The sequence below is a fragment of the Perognathus longimembris genome, chromosome 23 (assembly GCF_023159225.1).
Source record: "Perognathus longimembris pacificus isolate PPM17 chromosome 23, ASM2315922v1, whole genome shotgun sequence".
NCBI classification, from domain to species: Eukaryota; Metazoa; Chordata; class Mammalia; order Rodentia; family Heteromyidae; genus Perognathus; species Perognathus longimembris.
Window position 1 is genome coordinate 25,012,892 of NC_063183.1, and position 24,041 is coordinate 25,036,932.

Consider the following 24,041-nt stretch of genomic DNA (forward strand, 5'->3'; position numbering starts at 1 on the left):
CAGGAGATTTGTTGCACGCTTGTATTTTTTTTCTATTTCTCTCAACTACCCACTCTCATGGTGTTGCGTAATTTACCAGTGTCATAACACCTCACATTATTTCCAGTATTTTATTCATATGTTGATTCATATTCATATTCTGGATGTTTGGAAAGGTTCCATTCTAGACATAATGACTTCACTGATGTCAGGGTGGGTGTTGAACAACACGTGTTATATCTGGGTATCAAGTATAACTGTATCAAGTATCATTTCTTTCATCTTGTAAATGGATGGAGAAATTTTTTTTTTGGTTTCTTATGTTCTTCATGAAACTGCAGAAAATAAGCTACTTCAGAGCTGGCTGTGATTTGTGAGAAAAAAACAGTACTGTGAAATTTAAAAGTATCAGGATAAATATTGTCTGCATGCTGAGAAAGCCATCTTTTAAAAAATAATCCCCAAAAAGTTGTATCAGTTTTTCTAACTCTTTGTATTTACCACATATTGTAGGTCTTTCACAATCTATTTTTAAATGACTTATGGGGACATGCTAATGTATTTTTTTTTACAAGTTACCAAGGAAAAATTCTCTTCTATGTATTATTTTGGTAGCAATTGCTTATCATCACTTTTTGTATATTTCAAGCTGTATCATACCATACTTTTTGCAAATCCAGGTGGATAGTTCATTTCTCAAATTTAGGTATAAAGCTTTACTTATTTTTTAAAATCAGTTGTGGGGCTTGAACTCAGGGTCTGCGTGCTGTCCCTGAGCTCTTTTGCTCAAGGCTAGCGCTCTACCACTTTGCGCCATAGCCCCACTTTTGGTTTTTGAGTAGTTAATTGGAGATAAGAGTCTCATAGGACTTTTCTGCCCAGGCTGGATTTGAATCATGATCCTCAGATATCAGCTTCCTGAGTAGCTAGGATTATAGACATGAGCCACCAGTGCCTGGCTTTTTACTTTTTTTTTTTTTTTTGTTGTTGTTGTTGCTAGTATTGGGGCTTGAACTCAGGGCTTAGGCACTGTCACATAGCTTTTCTTGCTCAAGGCTAGCACTCTACCACTTGAGCCACATTAACTTTGCTGGTTAATTGGAGATAGGAGTCTTGGAGACTTTCCTGCCTGGGCTGGCTTTGAACTTGACCATCAGATCTCAGCCTCCTGAGTAGCTACAGTTACAGGCATGAACTACTAGTGCCTGGCTACTTTTACTTTAAACATGATTTCTTTGGCTGCTACAGCAGGTGAAGGAAATGTAGCAGAGCCCAACCATCCTATCTCAGCCATGTCAATGATAATTTCTGTTGCTTCTGACATTAGTCAATACTCTTGCCTTATAATTGAGACATAGCCAGGCACAGTGGCTCATGCCTGTAATTCCAGCCACTCAGATAATGAGATGATTGCAGTTCAAGGCCAGTCCAAGCAAAAGCTTTGTGCTTGTCATCCCAGCAGTGTGAGAAGTAGAAATAGAAGGATGAAAGCTCAAGATAGCCTGGGCATGAATGTAAAGCTGTATTTGGAAAATACCAGAAGCAAAAAAGGACAGAGGGCATGGCTCAAATAAAAACATGTCTCTGTGAAAGTTCTGTTTTTAAGTAGACATTAAGCACTCCTTCCTTTAGCAAAATGGGTATCTTTTAAATGTATTATGAAATAATCATGTAAATGGAAAGAAGATATTTCAAAAAAGGAAGCACCTGCCTGACAATCGCAAGACCCTAAGTTCTCAAAAAAAAAAAGTTTAAAAAAGGGAACTATATGTTACTGATGGGAAAGAATAGTTGTACCGCAATCAAAGGTTTAGTATTGAAGAAAATATTTTCATTAATCCTATGGAGCAATGGAAATACTTTATTTTTAAGTAATTAACAAAGGATCTAGACAATAGAAATATGCATCCCACTATAGAAAGAAGGCATCTCTCTGAAGAAATAGTATCCACTTTGTCTGAGAAGGGTAGAAGTTGGGTATTTTTTTTACATGATTTGAATAAGCATAGAAAACATGAATACAAGTTCTGTTAACTTAAAACCCACTTGACCCATCTGTTTAACTAGGGTTTTGTGATGCAGGCTATACTTTGCAAAAAAAAAAATCCTACAACATTAGTTTGCAACAAACTTTTTTAAAGGGAAAAAGTATAAAAGCAATGTGATATGGATGTAAGAAGGAGACAGAAAGGCGTCTCCTGTTTGCACCCTGGAAATGCATGTGTGCAGGCATCTTGGGTCCATGGTAAGTAACGCTCTTCAGCCTTGCTCTGGGGGCTCAGAACTGTGTTATGGGGAGAGCCTTGTGGTACATCGAGGGGAAATATCACCTTACCTTGATGGTAGCCAGGACCACCTCCATAATAGCACACTGTCTTGGCGTCAGACCCTTGGCATCTTCTCGAATCATGTGCTCCTACAAAATAGGAGAATAATTGCTTATGAATCAGTTCATAGAATCTGTATAATTCCTACATGCAAACTCCTTCAATTTCAAATATCTTCTTATGCATTTATCATACTTATACATTTAAGTGACTTATAGTTTAACATGTATTTAACAAATACACTGTTTTGCTAAAGGAAAGGATACTGTCTACTTAAAAACAGAAAAAAATGTGTGTTGAAGCTTTTACACTTTTAACTTCTTGTTTTGCATTCTGTCTCCTAGCCCCTGGGGAGTGTCAAATATGAATGCTATTTAAGGACGTCTAGAGAACCAATACAATTTCAAGATTTTCAATTTTTTATAATTATTAAAAATTGTGTGCTGATCTTGGGGTTTGAACTCAGGGCCTGGCTGCTGTACTTGAGCTTTTTGCTTATAGTGCTTTATCACTTATGCCATAGCTATACTCGTGGGGTTTTGGTGTTTAACTGGAGTTAAGAATCTCACAGACTTTCCTGCATGGGTTGGCTTCAAACTGAGATTCTCAGCTCTCAGTGTCCTGAGTAGCAGGATGGCAGGTGTGAGCCACAGGTACTAGCTGGCTATTGGTAATAAAGTTTAATTCCTTCAAACCCTCATATTGTTCAGTATACTCAGATGGACTCACTCTTTGACTATTGTTTTAAAAAAGCATAGAGGAAAGATTCATGTGTTTATGATGCATCCTTCTCAAATAAAAGCATTTCAGATTAAACATGAGAGTTCTTTTAATACTTTGGAAACAGGAATACTGAATATACATTGAGACTCAAAGAGTAAAGGGAAGTGTTTGCTAAATTATAGGGAGAAGCCAGGTGCTAGTGGCTCATAACTGTAATCCTATAATACTGGCTACCTAGGGGGCTGTGATCTGAGGGTCACAGTTTGAAGCCAGCTGGGCAAAAAGTCCAAAAGACTCTTATCTCCAATAAACTACTCAGAAAAAGCCAAAAGTGGTGCTGTGGCTCAAATAGTAGAGTGCTAGCCTTTTGAGTGCAAAGACTCTCAAAGACAGTGTTCAAACCCTAGGTTTAAGATCTAGGACTGGCAAAAAAAAAAAGTATAGGGAGAAATGCTTTAGGAAAAGTAAATATAAATATTTTACATTAAATGAATCTCATTAGTTCTATCAATTTTGACTAAAGAATAAAACAGTCTAGGGCTGGGAATGTGGCTTAGTGGTAGAGTGCTTGCCTAGCATGCATGAAGCCCTGGGTTCCATTCCTCAGCACCACATACACAGAAAAAGCTGGAAGTGGTGCTGTGGCTCAAGTGACAGAGTGCTAGCTATGCGCAAAAAGAAGCCAGGGACAGTGCTCAGGCCCTGAGTTACAAGCTCTCAGGACTGGCCCAAAACAAAACAAAACAAAAAAGTAAAACAGCCTAATAAAGAATATATGTTAGTGCTCTAAAACTAATTGTTGTTAGAAATAACTTTCTGGAATTTAGCAGTAATGATTAGAATCATTAGAACTGAGCGTGATTTTATGCATTCAAATAAAGATATCTCTGGAAAAGCAGAGTGATGAGTTATTATTTAAGTAAGGCCAGCAGTAAATCCAGGTGTATTTCCTCAGGTGTTTTTTTGATATTGCATCAACAATCTATGAAGATTTAGAAATATTTGATGGGATTGTATCAAGCTAATGTTTCGGCCCAGCAAAACAACAAAGCTAAAAAGATGCCTTACAGAACAGAAGATGTTTGCCAGCTAAATGTCAGACAAGGGCTTAGTATCCAGAGTATACAAAAAGTTCAAGAGGCTAAACCCTCAATGAATTAATAACCCAATTAATAAACGGGCAAAGGAAGTAAATAAGGACTTCTCAGAAGAAGAGTTTAAAAAATGGTGCTTTTTGTATCTATAAGACTTGAAGTTTCAAGGACATAAAAGCAGAGACACCATCTCATAACCAGGAAGGAAAGTTAGTTGGGTACTAAACACAGAGAGAAGCAGAGTTGAGAAATATCAAAGTGAGTCTTCCAACACTGCTTGAATCCTTAATTTCACAGTCATAGAAAGCTGTGTTAGCCTTGCCCTGTAAAATTCCATAGAACAGTGAATACCCGCTTTGGGTTTTCTATCACTTGAAACTAAAACATTTCTAGCTGCTATAACATTCTGCTCAGGAAACAGAAGTCTTGGGAGATGGAATATGTTTCATTAAAAACACAGATGCTATCCACATGGTTGGGATCATTTCTTTTATAATGAGACCTAAGCTATTTTGCTGTCATAGTCTTATATGAGAAACTTTGGCACTGTATAAATCCATTTTTCAAGGTAGGGTCCAGAAATCCCAGGGTGGCAACAATAAAGAAAGGGACAGAGATCAAACACACACACACACACACACACACACACACACACACACACACGTATTTGTGTTTGTAGATGTGTATCTTAATTCTTTATTATTATAGATAAGGAGACAAATATTTACACAGCTATCTATATATGCATACACACACACACACACACACACACACACACACACACACACACACATATATTGCCAGTCCTGGGCCTTGAACTCAGGGCCTAGCACTGTCCCTGGCTTCCTTTTGCTCAAGGCTAGTACTCTGCCACTTGAGCCACAGTGCTACTTCTGGCCATTTTCTTTTTTCTTTTTTTTTTCTTTTTTGCCAGTCCTGGGCCTTGGACTCAGGGCCTGAGCACTGTCCCTGGCTTCTTCCCGCTCAAGGCTAGCACTCTGCCACTTGAGCCACAGCGCCGCTTCTGGCCGTTTTCTGTATATGTGGTGCTGGGGAATCGAACCTAGGGCCTCGTGTATCCGAGGCAGGCACTCTTGCCACTAGGCCATATCCCCAGCCCCTCTGGCCATTTTCTATATATGTGGTGCTGGGGAATTGATCCCAGGGCTTCATATATACAAGGCAAGCACTCTTGCCACTAGGCCATAGTCCCAGCCTACACAGCTATATTTTAAATTACATCTAATATGTGCTTCTAACAAATATTTCTTTTTTTTTTTTTTTTTTTTGGCCAGTCCTGGGCCTTGGACTCAGGGCCTGAGCACTGTCCCTGGCTTCTTCCCGCTCAAGGCTAGCACTCTGCCACTTGAGCCACAGTGCCGCTTCTGGCCGTTTTCTGTATATGTGGTGCTGGGGAATCGAACCTAGGGCCTCGTGTATCCGAGGCAGGCACTCTTGCCACTAGGCTATATCCCCAGCCCTAACAAATATTTCTTAACCCTCAACATCTCTGAACACCTGTGAGAAACAACTTTAAGTGATGGTTATGTCTTCTAGGTGGATAATTGGCTTTAAGGTTTTTTTTTTTTCCTCTGAGGATGGATAAAATATTGATGATAAAGCAGGATGCTGAAATTACAAGGCACGTCTTTAACCGTAATTCTGCAAGTTCTTCTGTGTTGTAGATACAAAATAATGCCAGTGATACTTAGCTCTGAGCTACTAGCTGGGGGCAAAGGAATGGAGCTGCCACTGGAGGCCAGAGGTGGCAAATCCTTTGCAGTTATCAAGCAAATATAATATGTGTGGTATTGGATTGATTCTCACAACCATCTTGTAAACCGAATGTCAACATTTTCTGCATTTTAGGAATGTAACATCTGGAAATTGGAAAAGTTAAATGAAATTTCAGTTACATGCTTTGACCCAAGTCACAAAGTTGCGGGGGGGCGGGGAGGGAAGAGCCAAAGTCATCTGTAGCTATATTCTAGTAGATGGACTAAAACGTGCATTTAACCAGCTGTGTTCCCATCCTACAGAAATAAGGACTGAGTTATCTTGTATAAGTCCCAAGTTTTAGAAATCCCAAGTGATAGTTAAGGGTAGGATACTTATTTATTCATCTATGTATTTTGTGTGTATCTGTGTGCATGTGTGTGTGCACACTCCTGTGTATCAGAGCTTGAATTCAAGGCCTGGTCACTGTCCCTTAACTTTTTGCTCAAGACTAATACGCTACCACTTGAGCCACAGCTTCACTTGTGGCTTTCTGTTGGTTAATTGGACATAAGAGTCTCATGGCTTTGTCTGTCTGGGTTGGCTCTGAACTGAGATCCTCAGATCTCAGCCTTTGGAGTAGCTAGGGTTATAGGCATTAGCCACCAGTGCTCAACAAGGATAGGGTTCCTAAACAAACTATCAGTGTCAGTGAAGTTGAACATGTCGACAAGTTCATTGTCTGATTTGATGAGTTTCATTTTCCTATATCATGTTTCTTGACTTTAAGATCTAAGACTTCACGGGATTTCTATGCAGAGCTCCATGATTTCTTTGTTCATAAAGAAGTCAAAACTGGGTTTCTTCTAAAACAATATTGCCAAAGGCTGTAACACAAGGTTATCAATTCATAAAGCAAACTGTGATAGCAAACACCAATCTTCCTAATCCTGCCATACTAGATGCTATAATATTTCTAGTAGGATGGCTTCACACAGAGCTGAAAGCAGTACGTTACTTTTCACTGGCAACTGGCTTCCTTTATTTCTAATTACCTTCAGTTTGGATAGTTGTCCAAGATCTTTAGCCGCAATGAAAATCATCTGGGGTCCCTAAAAACACAGAAAAGAAAAAGAAGACACAGTCCTAAAATCTTCAGTCTTAGAGTTGAAAAGCAGTAAATAGACGCTGTTCTTTATTTCTCATGCTAGATTGTGGTTGTTAGTGTATTTAAAGTTTGCTTCTTAGTGTTTCATTAGTTCTTAAAAAGGGGTTTCAATTGAGCATGTCTGTTTATGAGTACAATGCATTTTTCTTGTTTTTTTTTGGCCAGTCCTGGGACTGAACTCAGGGCCTGGGTGCTATCCCTGCGCTTATTTTTCTCAGGGCTAAGTAACTCTATCATTTGAGGCAGAGCTCCACTTTTGGCTTTTTTGGGTAATTTATTGGAGTGTCTCATAGACTTTCCTGTCCAGGCAGGCTTTGACCATGATCCTCAGATCTCAGCCTCCTAAGTAGCTAGAATTACAGGCGTGAGCCACTGGTGCCTGGCTTTACAATGCATCTTAATCAATGTTACACCTTGCATCATTCTCCCCTGTACTATTCTAATACTCTCCATCCACTCCAGTTACCTAGTTCCATTTTCACATATACACATTGAATATTCTGACTGCATTCGCACCCTGTCTGCATCCAGCTGCCCCTCTCCCTTTAAATTTCAACTCTTCAGACAAACATGTTTTTAAGGACAAGTTATCTAGGAAGGCTGGCAGTATAACAAAACTCATTGTGTCCCACTTCTGACAGTCTTAAGTCAGGGGTGGGGGTTACTGAATCAGTTACAGAGTGAAACAATGGCTGGAGCCATGTCTGTTGATATATGTGAGAGGAACAGCACTAAATCTGGCCAAATTACTTAATAGTTTGGAGTACCTTCACAGTAAGGAAAACCGGCCATTCTGAACGAATATCTCTACATTCTTTCTCTATTTAGAATACATAGTCATTGGATACCAGCAACTATGACTAAATTTATTCATGTTGATAAAAATATGAATAATGATAAAATATGGTGGTAACCATCACAGTGCCTGGTACATGTAGAAGCACTAGGGAAAATTTAGTCCATGAATGAATGAATGATAGAGATTCACTATTGGAAACCTCAGTGCTAGAGAGAATTCAAATGATGATAAGCTTTCCTAGGAAAGACTATACAGAGAGAATGACATTCCTGAAGAGTCCTAACATTCTTCAAAAACAGGAGTGTTGGGCTGGGAATATAGCCTAGTGGTAGAGTGTTTGCCTCGGATACATGAAGCCCTGGGTTCAATCCCCCAGCACCACATATATGGAAAATGGCCAGAGGTGGCACTGTGGCTGAAGTGGCAGAGTGCTAGCCAGGGACAGTGCTCAGGCCCTGAGTCCAAGGCCCAGGACTGGCAAAACAAAAACAAAAACAAAACAAAACAAAAAACCAGGAGTGTTATTTAGGAATGGTGGGCTAAAAATAGGACTGATGGAGGAGGTGGACAGGGACCAAGCGATTGAAGTCCAGACAGTTTTGTTCCAAGGAACTACCCAAAACAGTAATTGCCACTTGGACAACTGATAGGGAGCACGGTGACAACCAAAGGCTGGCCTGGAGGGATATGGAAAATGTAAAACAACAGCTAGACATTACAGCGTAGTTCTGGGTGGATATGCAAGTGGAGGTGGCAGCACCCAAGGGGGTGCTGGGAGAGCCTTTGGAGGGGAAGTGTTCTGGAAATGGAGTCTAAGGTGCAAGCCTCCTCCTCCTCCTCCTCCTCCTCCTCCTCCTCCTCCTCCTCCTCCTCCTCCTCCTCCTCCTCCTCCTCCTCCTCCTCCTCCTCCTCCTCCCCCCCTCCTCCTCCTCCTCCATCATCAAAATTGCTCTGAGCAGCAGCCATTCCAAGGTGCCTACTAGCCTGATTTCCATACTATAACTGATATTCTCCTATGAATCAATTGCATGATCGGTGTAGAAATCTAGAGATTCAGAACTAAATACTAGAGCACAGTAAGACTGTACTTGATTACACATGTGATTTGGCCACCCATATGTTTAAATTATAATAGATGAAACAAACATAGATGGGTGGTCCTAAGCAAAACTCCAGGTACCATACATTTTATCCATTGCTGGCATGAAGTGGACAAAAACATATGCATGTTTGTATCTTGCTATATTTTATAAGAAAAATACTTTCTATTTAACTCTCCTGGGTAAATATGGAGAGAGGGCATAACCATGGGGTCAATATGTATCTTAGTTTAGTTTAAAATGACTCGTTATTTGCATCAATTTGTCCTTACCCAGTCATGGGGAAAACAAACCCAATTACTTTGCTGGGTTTGTTTGCTGGGTTCTTTTTCTCTTGCTTGCTTCTGGATACTCGAACTGGAAGCCCCCAGCCTAGCATAGCCACTTAACTGCACTCTAGCTTTGCTGCCAAATGACCTTTCTGGCTCTCTTGTATTTCACTGTGTGTGATGATCACGGCCCTCAAACCCACTAAAAGCTGTCGCCTCTATTAACTTCCAAGTGGGAAAGTAATAAGTGAAGATGGCCTGCAAAGGCGAAGAAAGGCGAAGAAGATTCCATAGTGTACCGTTGGAACTACCTTATTAGGCTATAAGATTTAACAAAGAAACACAGTCTCTCTCCCTCCCCCCATCCCCCTCTCCTTTTCCATTTCCTTTTCTTTCTTTCTCTCACTGCCCCCCGCCCCCCCCAGTATAATTAAGGAAAAATTACAGGTGTAAGCCTTACAAATCACTCTGATGCATTTAATAAAAGATGAGATTTTGATTGGCAAGTAGGTGGCAAGTTTAACTTCTATCATCACTGTTTAAATTTGATCTAGATAGAAAAATGTAATTAGATCAATCATTGTAAAGAAAGTGTTTACCAAATACTTGTTTCCAAAAAAATGGATTTAATTTGTACTGTATTTCATCTGGATCCATACCATTCATTAAAAATAATAAAAGACAATTTAATGAGGTATTAAATAAAAAATACTTACTGTTTGATCTGTCAGAGGTGGAAGAACAATTTGTTTTTCTATTTTGTTAAGGACTAGTTTCCATAGCTCTTTCAAAACTCGCTTCAGGACTGTTTTCTCACAAATTTTTGCTGAGAGACTTAATCTGAAATAATATTAGACATTTATGTTCACTTAAGTTTTATCAACATATCAACTTACTTGACTGGTTAATAATCCACACAAACTACTGAAATTTCAGTAACCGCATTGGCCTCTGTATTGGTATTTTTTTGTTATTAATTTGCTACGACAAGAATAAATGAGATGACATCATCTACCATAGATGACATTGGTGTCTTCATAGACACCATTTATTTTTATTGTTTTTCTTCTACATTTAGTGTTGTGGTTTTGAGTAAAAGTTGAGCAAATCTAGCTGAAATGTCCAGGATCAGAACTGATGCATATTGTAGAGTTTTTGGATTTGGGAACATTTTCAAAGACTATCAATATCCTTAAAAAATCTGAAATATTATAGGATTTTTCTCATTTTTTTTCAGTAGTAGATCTCACGCATGCCCAGGAAGCACTTTACTACTGAGAAACACCCTCCTTCCCCAGAAAAGATGGAGCTCTCTTTGTGAGAAAGATGCTGGCATTCGAGATATAAAAATTTTAGAGCTGAAACGCTCAGATTCTTGAACTTGGGAAGCTTGTATCCCTGTTTATGACACTGTGTCTTTGGTTGTTTTAGATCAATGATTCTCAAACTTGGATACATAGTGAATTATAGGTACCTTGATGGTCCCCCAAACTTACTCAAGAAGAATGGCTGAGAACAGGGACAGTGGAGAAACATTGAAAAAAGCACCAGATCAACTAACCAATGAACCAATGGACCCTTTAAGTTAAAGACATTGACTTAGTCTACTTTAAAGCTTCTACTCTCATCCACTCCCAACACTACTAGACTGTAACCTTCATGGCACCAGAGACTTTGACTTTCTTTCCATCATTTCCCAATGCCTAGAATGGGCTTTTATGCTGATGCACACACAGCACACAGTGACTGAAGGGTGGGTCAGGCAGCTAGCTGTCTGCTGGTCTCTCCGTTGAATTCATTCTAGCCACATTTGTGTTAGTTTCTTTTCCAGCAAGTCTCTGACAAGAAATCGAACACTGTGGATTCAATTCAGTCTCCCCCCGCCCACCCCCCTATGTCCAGGAGGATGCAAAAACAATACGTTATCTGTGGAGCCTAGAATTTTAAATCTGTCTGTACTTCAGAACACCAATATCTTTAGCTTCCAAAATTTATTTCCTCTCAGTTTTCCTTTGCCTTTTTGTACCTGGTAATAAAAATGTGTTGTTCTTTAATGAACTCATTTGTCTCTAAGAAGATACTTTACATAGAGGAGAACAATTTTTCTTAAAGTCTTACTTGTCAACTTTTGGAATTCCTGGCAATAAAACAAAGGATAAAGTTGGGCAGAAAACTTACGTTTTGTCCAAGAAATCCATAAGAGGTCTTAGCACAATTTCTGCATCTATAGCTGCGTTGTTCTTATTAGACGTGGCATTTCCATTGGCTCGCATTTGATTTAACTCAAAACTCATCTGCTTTATACACTCTTCAATTATAAGCTGGAAACTGAAAATTCGTAAGGAGTATGAATTTGAGAGTGAAAGTTAACATTGTTCCTGAGTCTGTTTGAATTCTACCCCGAGACATGTGATTTGTTTCAAACTGTATGGATTCCTTGAATTTTCCAACTTAAACCTGCAACACATTTTGCTGCGATGAAGTCTTACTTGGATTGCTTGCATATAAGGCAGATAATTGTGATGATTTTCAGGCTGAATGAATGTGAGTAGGGTTTGTTCTTTCAGCCTCTATCCCTGATAGAAACAGTTGGCATACTTTTTTGAGTATTGTTTAGAAAAGTGGCGGATCCAGAAAGCTGGTTGGTACTAGGACCCAGCTCTTCCTTATTTCTGTGATTCCACACTTTATTGGTGTTTCTCCAGTGACTCTTCCTCTTCAAGTACTTGGCCTCCATTAGAGTAGGACTGCCATATTAATGAAATAAACGCAGAGTGCATAGTTAAATTTGAATTTCAAATCGTAAACATTTTTAGTATGAGACTGTCCATGTAATATTTGGGAAATTCACTAAAGATTCTTTATTGTTTATGTGAAATTTATATTTAACTTTTTATCTGGTGGTCTATGTTTGTCATACTCTGGAATTGCTCCTTGGACCTGTCTTGGTCAAATCAATTCCTTGGCAATCACATTTGATCATGTTTCCCCCAGATGTGTGTGTGTGTGTGTGTGTGTGTGTGTGTGTGTAAATATATATGTATATATGCGCACACACATATATGCATATATGTATATATATGCTAATTTCCAATTTCATGTGTCCACCTGAATTATACTCTAAACCCCCTAAACAGCCCATATAACCTTTCCAACCGGAAGTCTAATGAGCTCCTTGTACCTAACATCCATCAACAAACTTAGAAAGCATTCTAATTCTGAGGACTTACTAGTTCCAATATGCACTTGTAAGACCTACCCACCATCACTTTTCACCTGAACCCGTGAAACAATTTACTCACTGTCTCTATGTTTACTCCTCTCTGACATCCTTTCAGAGATAAGATTATGCCCTTCCTTGGCAAAAAATATCTGCAATGGCTTTAAATACAAGTATAATGAAATCGGAAACTCAGGGATGTAGGGAAGTGAAAAGGAATAACAAAATCAAGAGACAAAGGATAAAAAGACAAATGACTCCAAAAGCAATACTTGCAAAACCATTTGGTGTAAACCAACTGAACAACTCTTGGGGGGAGAAAGGAAGGGGGAGGAGGTAACAAACAGTAGAAGAAATGTACCCAAGGCCTAACGTATGAAACTGTAACCTCTCTGCACATCACTTTGACAATAAATAAGAAAAAAAAAAACAAACAACCTCAGGGATGGTGCTGGCTGACAGAAGCTGGTGTGGGAGATCTCAGTGTTGTCATTTCTCCCTGCTCTTCCTCTCACTACAACACACATGCACTAGTGTCTCCCCTTGTGTTCTTGTTAGACCCTGAGAATGGGCTTACTTGAACTCTGCTGTTACCAGTCCATCTGCCATGGAATTCTCCATTGTGTCAGGTGTATACCAAAATGTAACTCCTCAGAGAAGTCTTCTCTGAACACTCAGACTAAAGTGACATTCCTATCATTCCCCACTCCCTATTACTTCCGCGACCGCCCCCGTTATCTGATACAGTACACACACTTAGTTTGCTTATTGGTTGTGGCTTCCACTAAGCTCCGTAAGAGTGGGGACTTGGTTTTGTCTAGTACTACACAGCTGCACCGTGGCAACAGGTGCTGTTGCTTGGTACAAAGGAGTTGCTCAAGAAAACACTGGGACGATAGTTACAAACACTTTATGGGTATTTTTGGTAAATTGTACTGATTTATTTAACTGTAATAAAATTGCTAAGAGGAGAAATCTTAAATTTTCTCAAATGACAACTCTTTGGAGGTGACGGATATGCTAATTAGCTAGAATGGGGTGATCACTTCCTAATGTCTATGTATAATCAAAACATCAAGTTAACCACTTTAATGATATATGATTGTGTAGGTAAATGATATCACAGTAAAGCTATTAAAAACAAACACTGGTTGAATGTACCAATGGATCACCCCCTTCTATCTGCCTTGCCATTTTAAGTAAGTTTATGGAGAGCAATCCTCTGGGCTGTCCTTTTTCATTCCTGGTGTCCCTAGCACCAGTTTTGGTGGTTCTTACGCAAGCAGGGGCAACTACTAAAAGAGTGATAGTACATATTCTTAGCGTTCCTACTAAGAGGTCTCCAATAATATTTCCATGTTCTCAACAACAGGGATAAATGTAACATGTGTGCATGCAGGGATAAAGAAAACAAGAGGATGATGGGAAATGGTCACATCAACGCAATGATAATAAGGAAGAAACTCACTTCAATATCAAAGTCAAGACAGTCCTGGTCTTTCCTCACATAGCATGGTTCATTCCACTACCGAGAATCAGTCAAGTGCATGAATTCCTCAGATCTTATGAAGAGGCTTTATGTAATGCTTATGTGTTAAACAGAATATATATATATATATATATATATATATATATATATATATATATTTGTTCATGCTTACATGTATCTATAAACATTTAATAATGTGCCAATCATTATTTTGGGTGTTGAGAATACATTACAAAAGACAAAGCAGGCAAGACTTCTTGCTTTTTTAACATAGCCGAGTTATTCTAGTATTTACATTATAGAAACATCTACTATAAAGTATTTTTTCTTTCTTTCTTTCTTTCTTTCTTTTTTTTTTTTTTGTACTGGGGATCGAACCCAGGACGTTGCACTTGCTAGGCAAGTGCTTTGCCACTGAGCTACATCCCAGCCCCCCCTTTTTTTTTTTTTAAAAAAAAACCTTTTTGTTTTTACCCATTGTAGAAACTCTTCAGTAAGTTTTAAATGATACAATGTGGGTACATTTTGTGTTCATAGCCCTTTAATAGCAAGTTATATAAACATGTCAGTTGGCAAATCTGTTATATTGTCAAAGCTTGATTCTACTTTTACTATTATGTTTGGCCTATCTCTATCTTTAGCTCTGGGACATCTCTTTGGCTCTCTTCACTTTTTGCACCACTGTTACTCCTCTCAACTCGCCATTTGTGTTCGACTCCCTGGAGTGTAGCCGACCTTTATGGATGTGGCTCATTTCTTAACTTCATTTTTATCCAATTCGAAGGAATAAGCTCTTCTAATCTCTCATTCAGGAAAATTCAAATCCCTGACCATCTGGCTTTTATATAGACAGATCTGCCTTGGAGAAAGTAGAGATTGTGGCTGTTTGTGGTGGCATATGTATTTAAAAGGGCAATGACCATAGATACTTGGGATGGTAGAAAAAGAAAGCACAGAATGCACTGGACCATCAATGATCTTTCTAGCTGGAGTAAGAATCACCATTGATGCCCCTACATTTTTTTGCGGGGGGCACTGATTCTTAATTAAGGCATCCAGGTGAGAGGATAGATTGATCAAAGGGAAAAGTAAATGTTCTCCATATTGTAAACTCAACCTGGAAGCCAGCAATACAATCACATTGATCACTGTAGACTTCCCCCACACCGGGCACACATGATGTATCACAGCAACAAGGAGGCAGTAATTATTCTTCCTATAAGGAAAGCACGCATTATGGCCTGTTTACTCCAATAATCTGAACCACTCAAATAGAACAAAGCCCTATGGTCATTCCTGTATTTGAAAAACAGTGAGGGCATAGATCTCGAATGGTAGCTATGGTTCATGAGTTTCAGTATCTAGCTAGAATACCTCTTTCTACAAACACATCCCTCTTGATGGCACCAATCCCTTTTTCATCACTACAGTCTCTGTCCTAGGCTAGGAATATGGCTTAGTGGTAGAGTGCTTGCCTTGCCTGGATGAAGACCTGAGTTCGATTCCTCTGCACCACATAAACAGAAAAAGCTGGAAGTGGCGCTGTGGCTCAAGTGGTAGAGTGCTAGCCTTGAGCAAAAAGAAAGCCAGGGACAGTGCTCAGGCCCTGAGTCCAAGCCCCAGGACTGGAAAAAAAAATATTTGTTGTTCAAAAAAAATAAAGCCTCTGTCTTGAATATTTTAAAATCAGAAACCAAATTTGAAACTTTTGAACACAAACATGTCTCCTTTTTGAGTGGGTAGAGTGAGCATTGAGAGGATGGAAAGAGGGAGGGAGGGAAGAAGGCAGATTCCTTATACACCTGTTTGGAGTTGTATTTTGCTAGGCTGTGCATTTCAATGTAATTCTACTTCAGAATAACTGACCCCCTAGCCCTACACCCGGTCAAAGCCAGGATTCCTTGCTGACGAGCTCAGGGACCTGACTGCAACTATTAAAATGTTCAGAAGATAGGAAACTATTGACATATCTACCCTTTCTTTTTGTATTTAAAAACATCATAACAAAAAACTTCACAGTAATGACATAGGTACAGCATGCCCCTTACCTTTCACCGTAGGTGACACTAAGTTCATCCAGAACTCCGTTGAGTTTTACTTGAAGCTCTTTTAGAATTGTGCTAGCTTCGGGGTCTAGCTGCAGAGAGATCAGAATGATACTACTTTGAGTTTGGCTGTTTCTCTTACTAGCATCTTGCTTGTAGTATGATAACCTACCAACACCAACCAACTCATATACATATATATATATACATATATACATATATATATATATATATATATATATATATATATATTGCTCTCCTGTTTTTTTTTCAGTTTGCCTTGGGAATCAAATGCACAAGTTAAGAAATTGTGAGGAAACCAGGAGGGCTCTTATATATGAAGAAGTCAATGGAATTAATTGCATGGCATGCTTGCAAATTAGGGCTAGCTAGCAAAGCTTTCTTGATTGCAGCGATGGTGTGCAAAGCATGAAAAGAAACAGTACAAGAAATGTATCCAATGCCTAATGTATGAAACTGTAACCTCTCTGTAATTCCGTTTGATAATAAAAACTTAAAATAAAAAAAGAAATATCACCCAGAACAGGATAATTTTTTTTTGTCAGTCATGGGGCTTGAACTCTGGGCCTGGGTGCTATCCCTGAGCTCTTCAGCTCAAGGCTAGTGTTCTACCACTTGAGCCACAGCGCCACTTCCTAAGGATAACTTCATAATTTAGAAAGCCCAATATGCTATACATTAGTTGAACATAGGTACTGCTTTAAAATATATTTCAATCTTTAATACTGCCATAAATAAATAGTCTTATTAAAAATAAAGTCTTCAGTTAAAACTAAATTTGGGGGATCCTTAAAAGAAAATGCTTCAGACCAGAAGTGTTTCATATTTCAGAGTTGTCCAAATTTTGAAATATTAGTCTAAACTTGACTGGCTTAGCATTTTCTATCCATAACACTAAGACCTGGAATGTCCTCAAATCTAAAACTTGTTGAATACCAACAGGACACTTGCCTTCATTCCCTAATCGTGATTTTGGAGCATTCTGGATTTGGAAGAAGAATGTTAAACCAGTACTGTGCTGTGCCTTTATTAAAATATATTTTCCAAAAATTTTAGAATTTTACATAGTAAGATAAACAGATTATCTAAGCATTTCTTTGTTCTTTTAGAGATGATATAGCTGGTTTATTTTCCAAGGTATCATTTGTAAGCCAGAGTTGAACATTTTAAATTTAACATTTTGTTTCCTTTTCTTTAGGTGTTAAATTGTTTGTAGCTTGGAGTTGGGTTGGCAAGGGAATTTTGGGGTAAAGAAAAATATCAGCTCAAAATACATTATTTTTTCGGTATTTTTCTTACAGTACAAACTTTTGAGGCCAACTTTCCCTCTATGTTATAAACACAAATAACACATTGATACACTGATCTATTAACTTGAGTTAATTTATGCAATTAAAGATTAACATGTGTTTACCAAGCATTTTAGAAAATGTCATCCTATTTTTCAAATTATATTTTTACAAAAAAATTGCAGTCTGAGTTGTAAAGAAACATAAAATAAAGACTTGTAATAGATGCATTTCATCAAACAGAGAGAAATCCACCTACAAGATAATCAAGAATATAGTCTCTCAAATTGAAAAAGTCCTTCCCTTGAATCTATACTATCATTAGTATATACAGTTCTTGCACAAACTGATCTAATACTGAAAAACAGCATGGGATAAAGCCAAACTTCTGGAAGTAAAACAAATTCAACAAGACTTTCTACAAATGAAAAAAAAATCTAGTAAGTATACAAATAAATACAGAACCTCAAATCAGTTTAAACTCATAAGATGTAATCCAGGACCAAGAAGTGTCTTCTATGAGTTTAAATTGGCTAGAAATGCTACAGTTGTCCAAGAACACTTCTTTATAAAATTAAAAGACTATTAGCAAGAAGTATTTACATACCTCAGCAACTGGGTAGCTCTAGGTTGGACATAACTAAAAACATTGATATGAAAGTAAAGTATCATATGTGTTATCTAGGATTTTACTGATTATTTCAAACCATTTCTTGATGTCAATTTCTACTCAAGTCTAGGTAATGTTTAGATTCTGCCTTTTATTGAAAGACAATGTATAACTAAGGATAATTACAGAATAAAACAATAAAGTCAATGTAACCCTTAAGGGTTCTTTCTATAATTTAAAAATTACTTTTAGTAGCATACATTAATAGTAAAAGGAGGCTTCACTGTGAGAATTCATATATGAGTTACAGTCCAAAATAAAGGATCCACACAAATGCACAAGCCACCCTAACACTTAAGAAACTTCTCTGGAAGTAGAAAAATTAAAATACCTTGAGAGTATCAAACTTCCCAGAAGTTTGATGCAACTATAACCAGTTGTAAGGCAGTGAACAGCAAAGTAATAAGATAATGTTCACAAAGATTTTTTAAAATAAAAAAACAGAATACTGTTGATATAACTGACATGCATCTAAACTCAATCAGCTAACAAACTTCCCTAAATGTTTCATAGAGGTGACTGGCCATTCTGATCTTAGAATACTACCCAGGTCCTACCCTGAGATTATAGTTTCTTGTGGTTTTTGTGTTAACAACGTGACCATGTTCCCAGGGTCAGATGTATTTGCACACAAACTTATTAACTGCAGTGTGGAACATGCAGGGGAGAATTCCAATGGCGTGACTCCTCTGACTAACGAACTCACAGTCTAACAAAGCTGGAACCTGAAGAGTGAGTGGAGGGGAAGTCAAGGGGAGGGGAGCAGATGATGGACAGAGCAGGTCGGGGAGGATACAGTCCCGATAGTCAGTGTATAGATGGAAATGAACTAGGAAAATTGAGGGGATGGGTTTGGGTTGGGAGAGATAAGGGGGAACGACGAAAGGGATGACATTGATCAAGATGCATTGTCCTCTTCAAATGACATGTTGAACTGAGACCTCTTTTGTACAACTACTTAGAGATTAAAAAAAAAAACAACCCAAACTGTATGTGAAAAAGGGACGAGAGAAAAAAAATCCTCTGATTTGGTTTTATCCAGGTTTCCTTTTCCCTGCAGGCAGACAGTTGACCCCTAGCCACATGTCCACCGTCTCCAAGGTCATAACTTTAAAAATAGAGTTTTAGGGCTGGGAATGTGGCCTAGTGGTAGAGTGCTTGCCTAGCATGAATGAATCCCTGGGTTCGATTCCCCAGCACCACATATACAGAAAAAGCCAGAAGTGATGATGCTATGGCTCAAGTGGCAGAGTGCTAGCCTTGAGCAAAAAGAAGCCAGGGACAGTGCTCAGGCTCTGAGTTCAAGCCCCAGGACTAGCAAAAAAAAAAAAGAATCAAAAATAGAGTTTCATTCTTTTTTAAGACTCAGAGTAGGGTTGCCTGTTTTTTAAAAAGTGTTTTCATATTTGTTTGATATATAACTAAAGGTGGTTAGCTCATCAGTTAATAATTTTAAAGTCATACAAAGATGATTACATGGACCACTTGTGTGAAATTATGCTATATTCCCATAAAATTATTTTAGGCCACCTTAGGTATTTTGTGAGCAGACATTTCTTATCAAATAATTGGCTATTACTTGGAGAATAAAATAGCTCAGACTGTCAAACTATGGCAATTTAAATGTTGTATGACAGTTTTAATTTTGTGATAGACATGTTTGTTTCTAAGTAAGTACAGACAGAAAGCATGTGTCACAAAATCAGGCCAAAGGAGATAAAAAGCCAAAAAGAGAAAAATAATTAGTTTCAGTTTTGATACAAATAATACCAGGAACCACACACACAATACTTCTGATGCCAGTATGTGTATCTAGCCAACTGCAGGGTTTTTCTTTTTTGTGATAATGAGAATGATGAATATATGTACCTAATTACAATCTTACTATGAAGAGAAATGTCCTAATTGATTCAGTTCCGTATTTCTTTCTATACCCAAATTGAAGGAGTTTTTTTTATTACTTCTACAAACTCCCTAAAATTTTATGAACTAAGAGGTTCTGGTTTGAGGCATTTTCCTAAGTTTTTACTAATACAGTCATAGTTTCAAAATATTCTCTAATCGTAAAGGCAACAAGCTACCTCATGCTTTCATACATTTTTATAATTTAGCTTAGTTACATGTAAGTGTTACAGCGTAACAGTGAACACAAGTTTTGGTGTTTGAAATGATCATTCCTGGATGCCAATATCTTATGCTACAACCCTAGGTACTTAGGAGGCTGAGACCAGAGGATATTGGTTTGAAGCCAGCCTGGGAAGGAAAAGTGTTTAATAAAGCAGCAGAAAGCTAGAAGTGAAGCTGTGGTTCAAGTGGTAGAGTGCCAGATTAGTGAAAAAGCTAAGGCACAGCACCTAGGCACTCGAGTTCAAGCTCTAGTACTCGCGTCCCCCATAAAATTCATTGTTAATAATGAAAACACAGAGAACAAAAAAATTAAGTCACAATATTTTATTCCAAAATAGAATGAATTAGCATGTGTGCACAAATAACTTAGCTGGCCAAATTAGTACAGTTTCCATGGGAAGAGAAATATACTTAATTAAAATTGAAGGGTACTGAGTTAGATTCTGAACTTACATCAAAGCTACTTAAACATATTTCATTTATATTTCATTTGAGAACTACAAACCTAGGCTGGCAAAGGGTACTCAATGAGCAGAAGAAACTATAAACCTATGTTGGGAGTAACTGAGTTTTAACATCATTGGGAACCTTCACACTATTGAGCTGTGGTTATATAAACTTCTCTGAGATCTCTAGTTGGCCAAGTGTCTCTTAAAGTTCTTTTCCCATATCATTTTCCCCTCTAAAACACACTCACGTGTCACTTCCTTTTGCAAATTGTCTTCTAAATGTTCTTCACCTGTGATTTCTACCTATGACCAGTGTGTACAATGTCCTCCAGTTAGTATTTTCTTATAAACCCTGCTCTGCTACAGAGATTGATCGTACTTCTCTAGTGAGTGTCTGCCCTGATGCCTACAAGCCAAGGCAGGTAACAAGTATTCTAGCAGAGTATGAAAACTTCATTCATAGGAGCAATCCTAATAGCGGAACGTGTCTTCTAGTTGGACTAATCTCTCAACATTGACTATGAACAGGAGACTTTTGCTTCTGAATTTCTTTTTGGCAGTACTGGGTATTAAACTCAGGGTCTAGAGCATGCGAGACAGGTGTTCTGCCACTCGAGCCACACCTCCAGTCCCTTTTTGTGTTGGTTATCCTCTAGGTAGGGTCTCAATGTCTAGACTGGACTGTGATCAGCCTACTTGTACTTTACCAAACAGATGAGGGTGACAGGAATGTGTCATTGCCCTCAGACAGTGTGCTTCCCTAAGCTGGACTAACGGGCACATAACACCAAGCTTAGCCACTGGTTGAGATGGAAACTCATGGACTTTATGCCCAGACTAACCTTGCACTATGATCCTCCAGCCTTCTACTTCCCAGGTTGCTAGGATGATTGGAACTACCTTGACCAGCTTGAAATCTTATTCTTTAGCTGCAATAGATACTGGATTTACCAGGTTAGTCTTTGTTTCAAATATTAATTCCTTTGCTTGACCATGTGAGATGACACCTTGATATCTATTTTAGTTCAGGAAACATGGTTACCATGCCAACTCCACACACATTTCTGTTGTTTTCCTAGTGCAGATTCTTTGCCTATGAGTTTAATGAGAGTATATGTACTTTCATTCGTGTACCATCAGTTGTTAAATGGACAATCAAGTTCTTGCGAGAGTTATAACCAGTGGGTTGCAGAGTGCTACTGAATACCTTAACCTGAACTCTTACAAAACCGAATTTGCATGGGTAAAGTTAAAGATCTTCAGTCCAAAGCTTATCTCCTGTCCACAGAATTTCCTGCTATCTGTTTCCATTCTTTCCTATAGTTTACTAGGTTTCTTCACCTTGTGTTAAACCCATTGATTTTCGTGCACTATTATCTTATCATCTACAGACGTTTAGGTCATGTAGGAAGGTCATTGACTAACCCTGGATTCTTAAGAAAGTGGGTCCAAGATTTACTCATTAGTCTGGTGGATTCCCCATTTTAACATCTTTGTATTAAATCCCTTAATACTTTTTGCATTAAATCCTTTAGTACTTTTGCATTCAGTTCTTTAATAATTTTGCCTTACATCTTTTAATACTTTTGAATTAAATCCCTTAATAACTGCAAAATTTAACACCATTTCTCTGGAAAAGAAAGCCTCATTTCCAAGAAAAATTATGTTTGATTCGAGGTCCTGATTCTTTCCTTTGGATTTTGTTTTATATATTATTCCCCAGCCTTCATCTTAAATCATTCTGTCATTATTTTTACTTTCTTGCACTATAAATAGGTCACAACAATGTTAGATACATTAAAAGACAAAATAGAACAAGTCATCAAAGAAAAGTCATCTTATTCGGAACAACCTCCCGGTTGAAATTTGGCTAATATCTTTCCTCCCCTTGACCTTCCAAAGGCTCACAAGAGCAAAAATTAACTCCCTAACCTTATCTCTTAAGCATTCATGAATCCTCTGTAGTGTGACTTCTGCTAGGCGACCAATGGTATCTTAGCTGGCCAATCCAGTCACTATATTTTATCCTGCTCATCCTTCATTCACACTGTGGTTTTAGTTCTTTAGGGTCTTACGTCTTTGTTCTCTATCTCCTTGCTGACTTCAAGTATATGCTCTGATATACTTCTTATCTTGGTGTCTCTTTCCATTTTATCTTTCTATTCTTTCTATTCTACATTCTGTCCTTGAGCAGTCACATGCCTACGGCTTCAACTGCTACCTCTACGCAAATGACCCCGAATCTCTCACGTACAGTCTCAGCAGCACACCTGAGCACGTTGTCTATCTTCTCAAGAGTCCATCTTGATGGTCCACATACTTAAACCTCACTCAGAGCATATTTAAAAATGGAACTTATGACCTTGTCATCCTGAATTGATTTCTCTTTTTATCTTCTCTGCTTTGGTTAGTGTCCTATACTTTCTTTTTAAAGGAAGAAATGTTAAAATTATCTTTGAATTCTGTATTCTTCCTCCTCTCTGTATGTGGACACCAAATGTGACTGACAATCTCTCTGAAATGTTTTCTCCATCTGCTTTGTCCTCTTCACTTCCGACTCAGCACTTTCTCATCTGCTTTGTTACTGCCACCTCCAACCTGTGCTGCTGTTCCCCATCTTCTCTTTTCATTCTCCTAATTGCTATTCCCAGAGTAGGTTCAATATAACCACGTCTGATCTTAGCCCTTGCTGATCTCCCAAGCTGGCATTCACCAGGGAAGGGATTTCAAGCAATTTCTCACAATCTTATCTGGGCTTCTGGTATTTCTTTTATTTTTGTAAAAGGTCAGTTCTCTCCACCACTTCTACTGATCCAGATCTATTCATTTAAGAAAGACTCGTTCAAACTAAAATAATTGATAAATTGGTGGAGATTCCCTAATGAATCCATTACAAGGATCTTCTCTCTGAAATGCCCTAAGTCACTTTATAATGTTGTGACATTTGCCTGGGGACTGTAGTACATGGTTGAAAAAAAAATACACCATCCTTTCTATTTCAAACCAATTTTCCAAGCACCAGAACACTGTGCTATTTTTGTTGCTATTTTTTTTTCAGTTTTCTTCTTTGGAGAGAATTGTTTTGAGTTTACATGCTCTTACTTAGAGATGGATTATGGCATATTCCTAATTTCATTCAGATTTTCATGGATATTGTGCTATAGTATCAGTAACATTATATGTTTATTTTTTAATTTTTTTTCAAAAAATCGAAGGCTGTCAGTAGCTGTCTCCCATGCTAATTAAAGAGAATAATCAGTGAATCTGTCATTGCATTTCAAATAAACTAAATGTCTTTGGGATCAGTTAGTTTATTTAGCCTAGATCACCAAAGGGGAAAGGGGAAAAGATTGTTTTAAATCTTTTGAAATTCATTCACTGTAGTTCTGAATTTAGGATTTTTCTACTTCAAAAATTTAGGATTTTTCTACTTTTATGTTTCTGTGCTGTTTTACTTTGAATTATATCTTCAAGCCTTATCTAGTGATGGGACACTCTTTTCTATACCACATTCACTATCCTTCTATTAATGGTTTACTAACAAGACTCTTGTTAT

The 24,041-nt window shown here is 38.1% G+C and overlaps 1 protein-coding gene across 1 annotated transcript in view; it reads right to left on the reverse strand.

Annotated features, from left to right (window-relative positions):
• The window catches only part of Unc13c (unc-13 homolog C), a 280,832-nt gene that overhangs the window by 39,254 nt on the left and 217,537 nt on the right, over positions 1-24,041 (reverse strand). The window contains exons 23-27 of the mRNA XM_048332735.1: positions 15,933-16,021; positions 11,354-11,503; positions 9,892-10,015; positions 6,895-6,951; positions 2,315-2,395 (exon numbers count right to left, since the gene is read on the reverse strand). Of these exons, the coding sequence (XP_048188692.1) occupies positions 2,315-2,395; positions 6,895-6,951; positions 9,892-10,015; positions 11,354-11,503; positions 15,933-16,021 (501 nt within the window). The remainder of the gene's footprint in view (positions 1-2,314; positions 2,396-6,894; positions 6,952-9,891; positions 10,016-11,353; positions 11,504-15,932; positions 16,022-24,041) is intronic.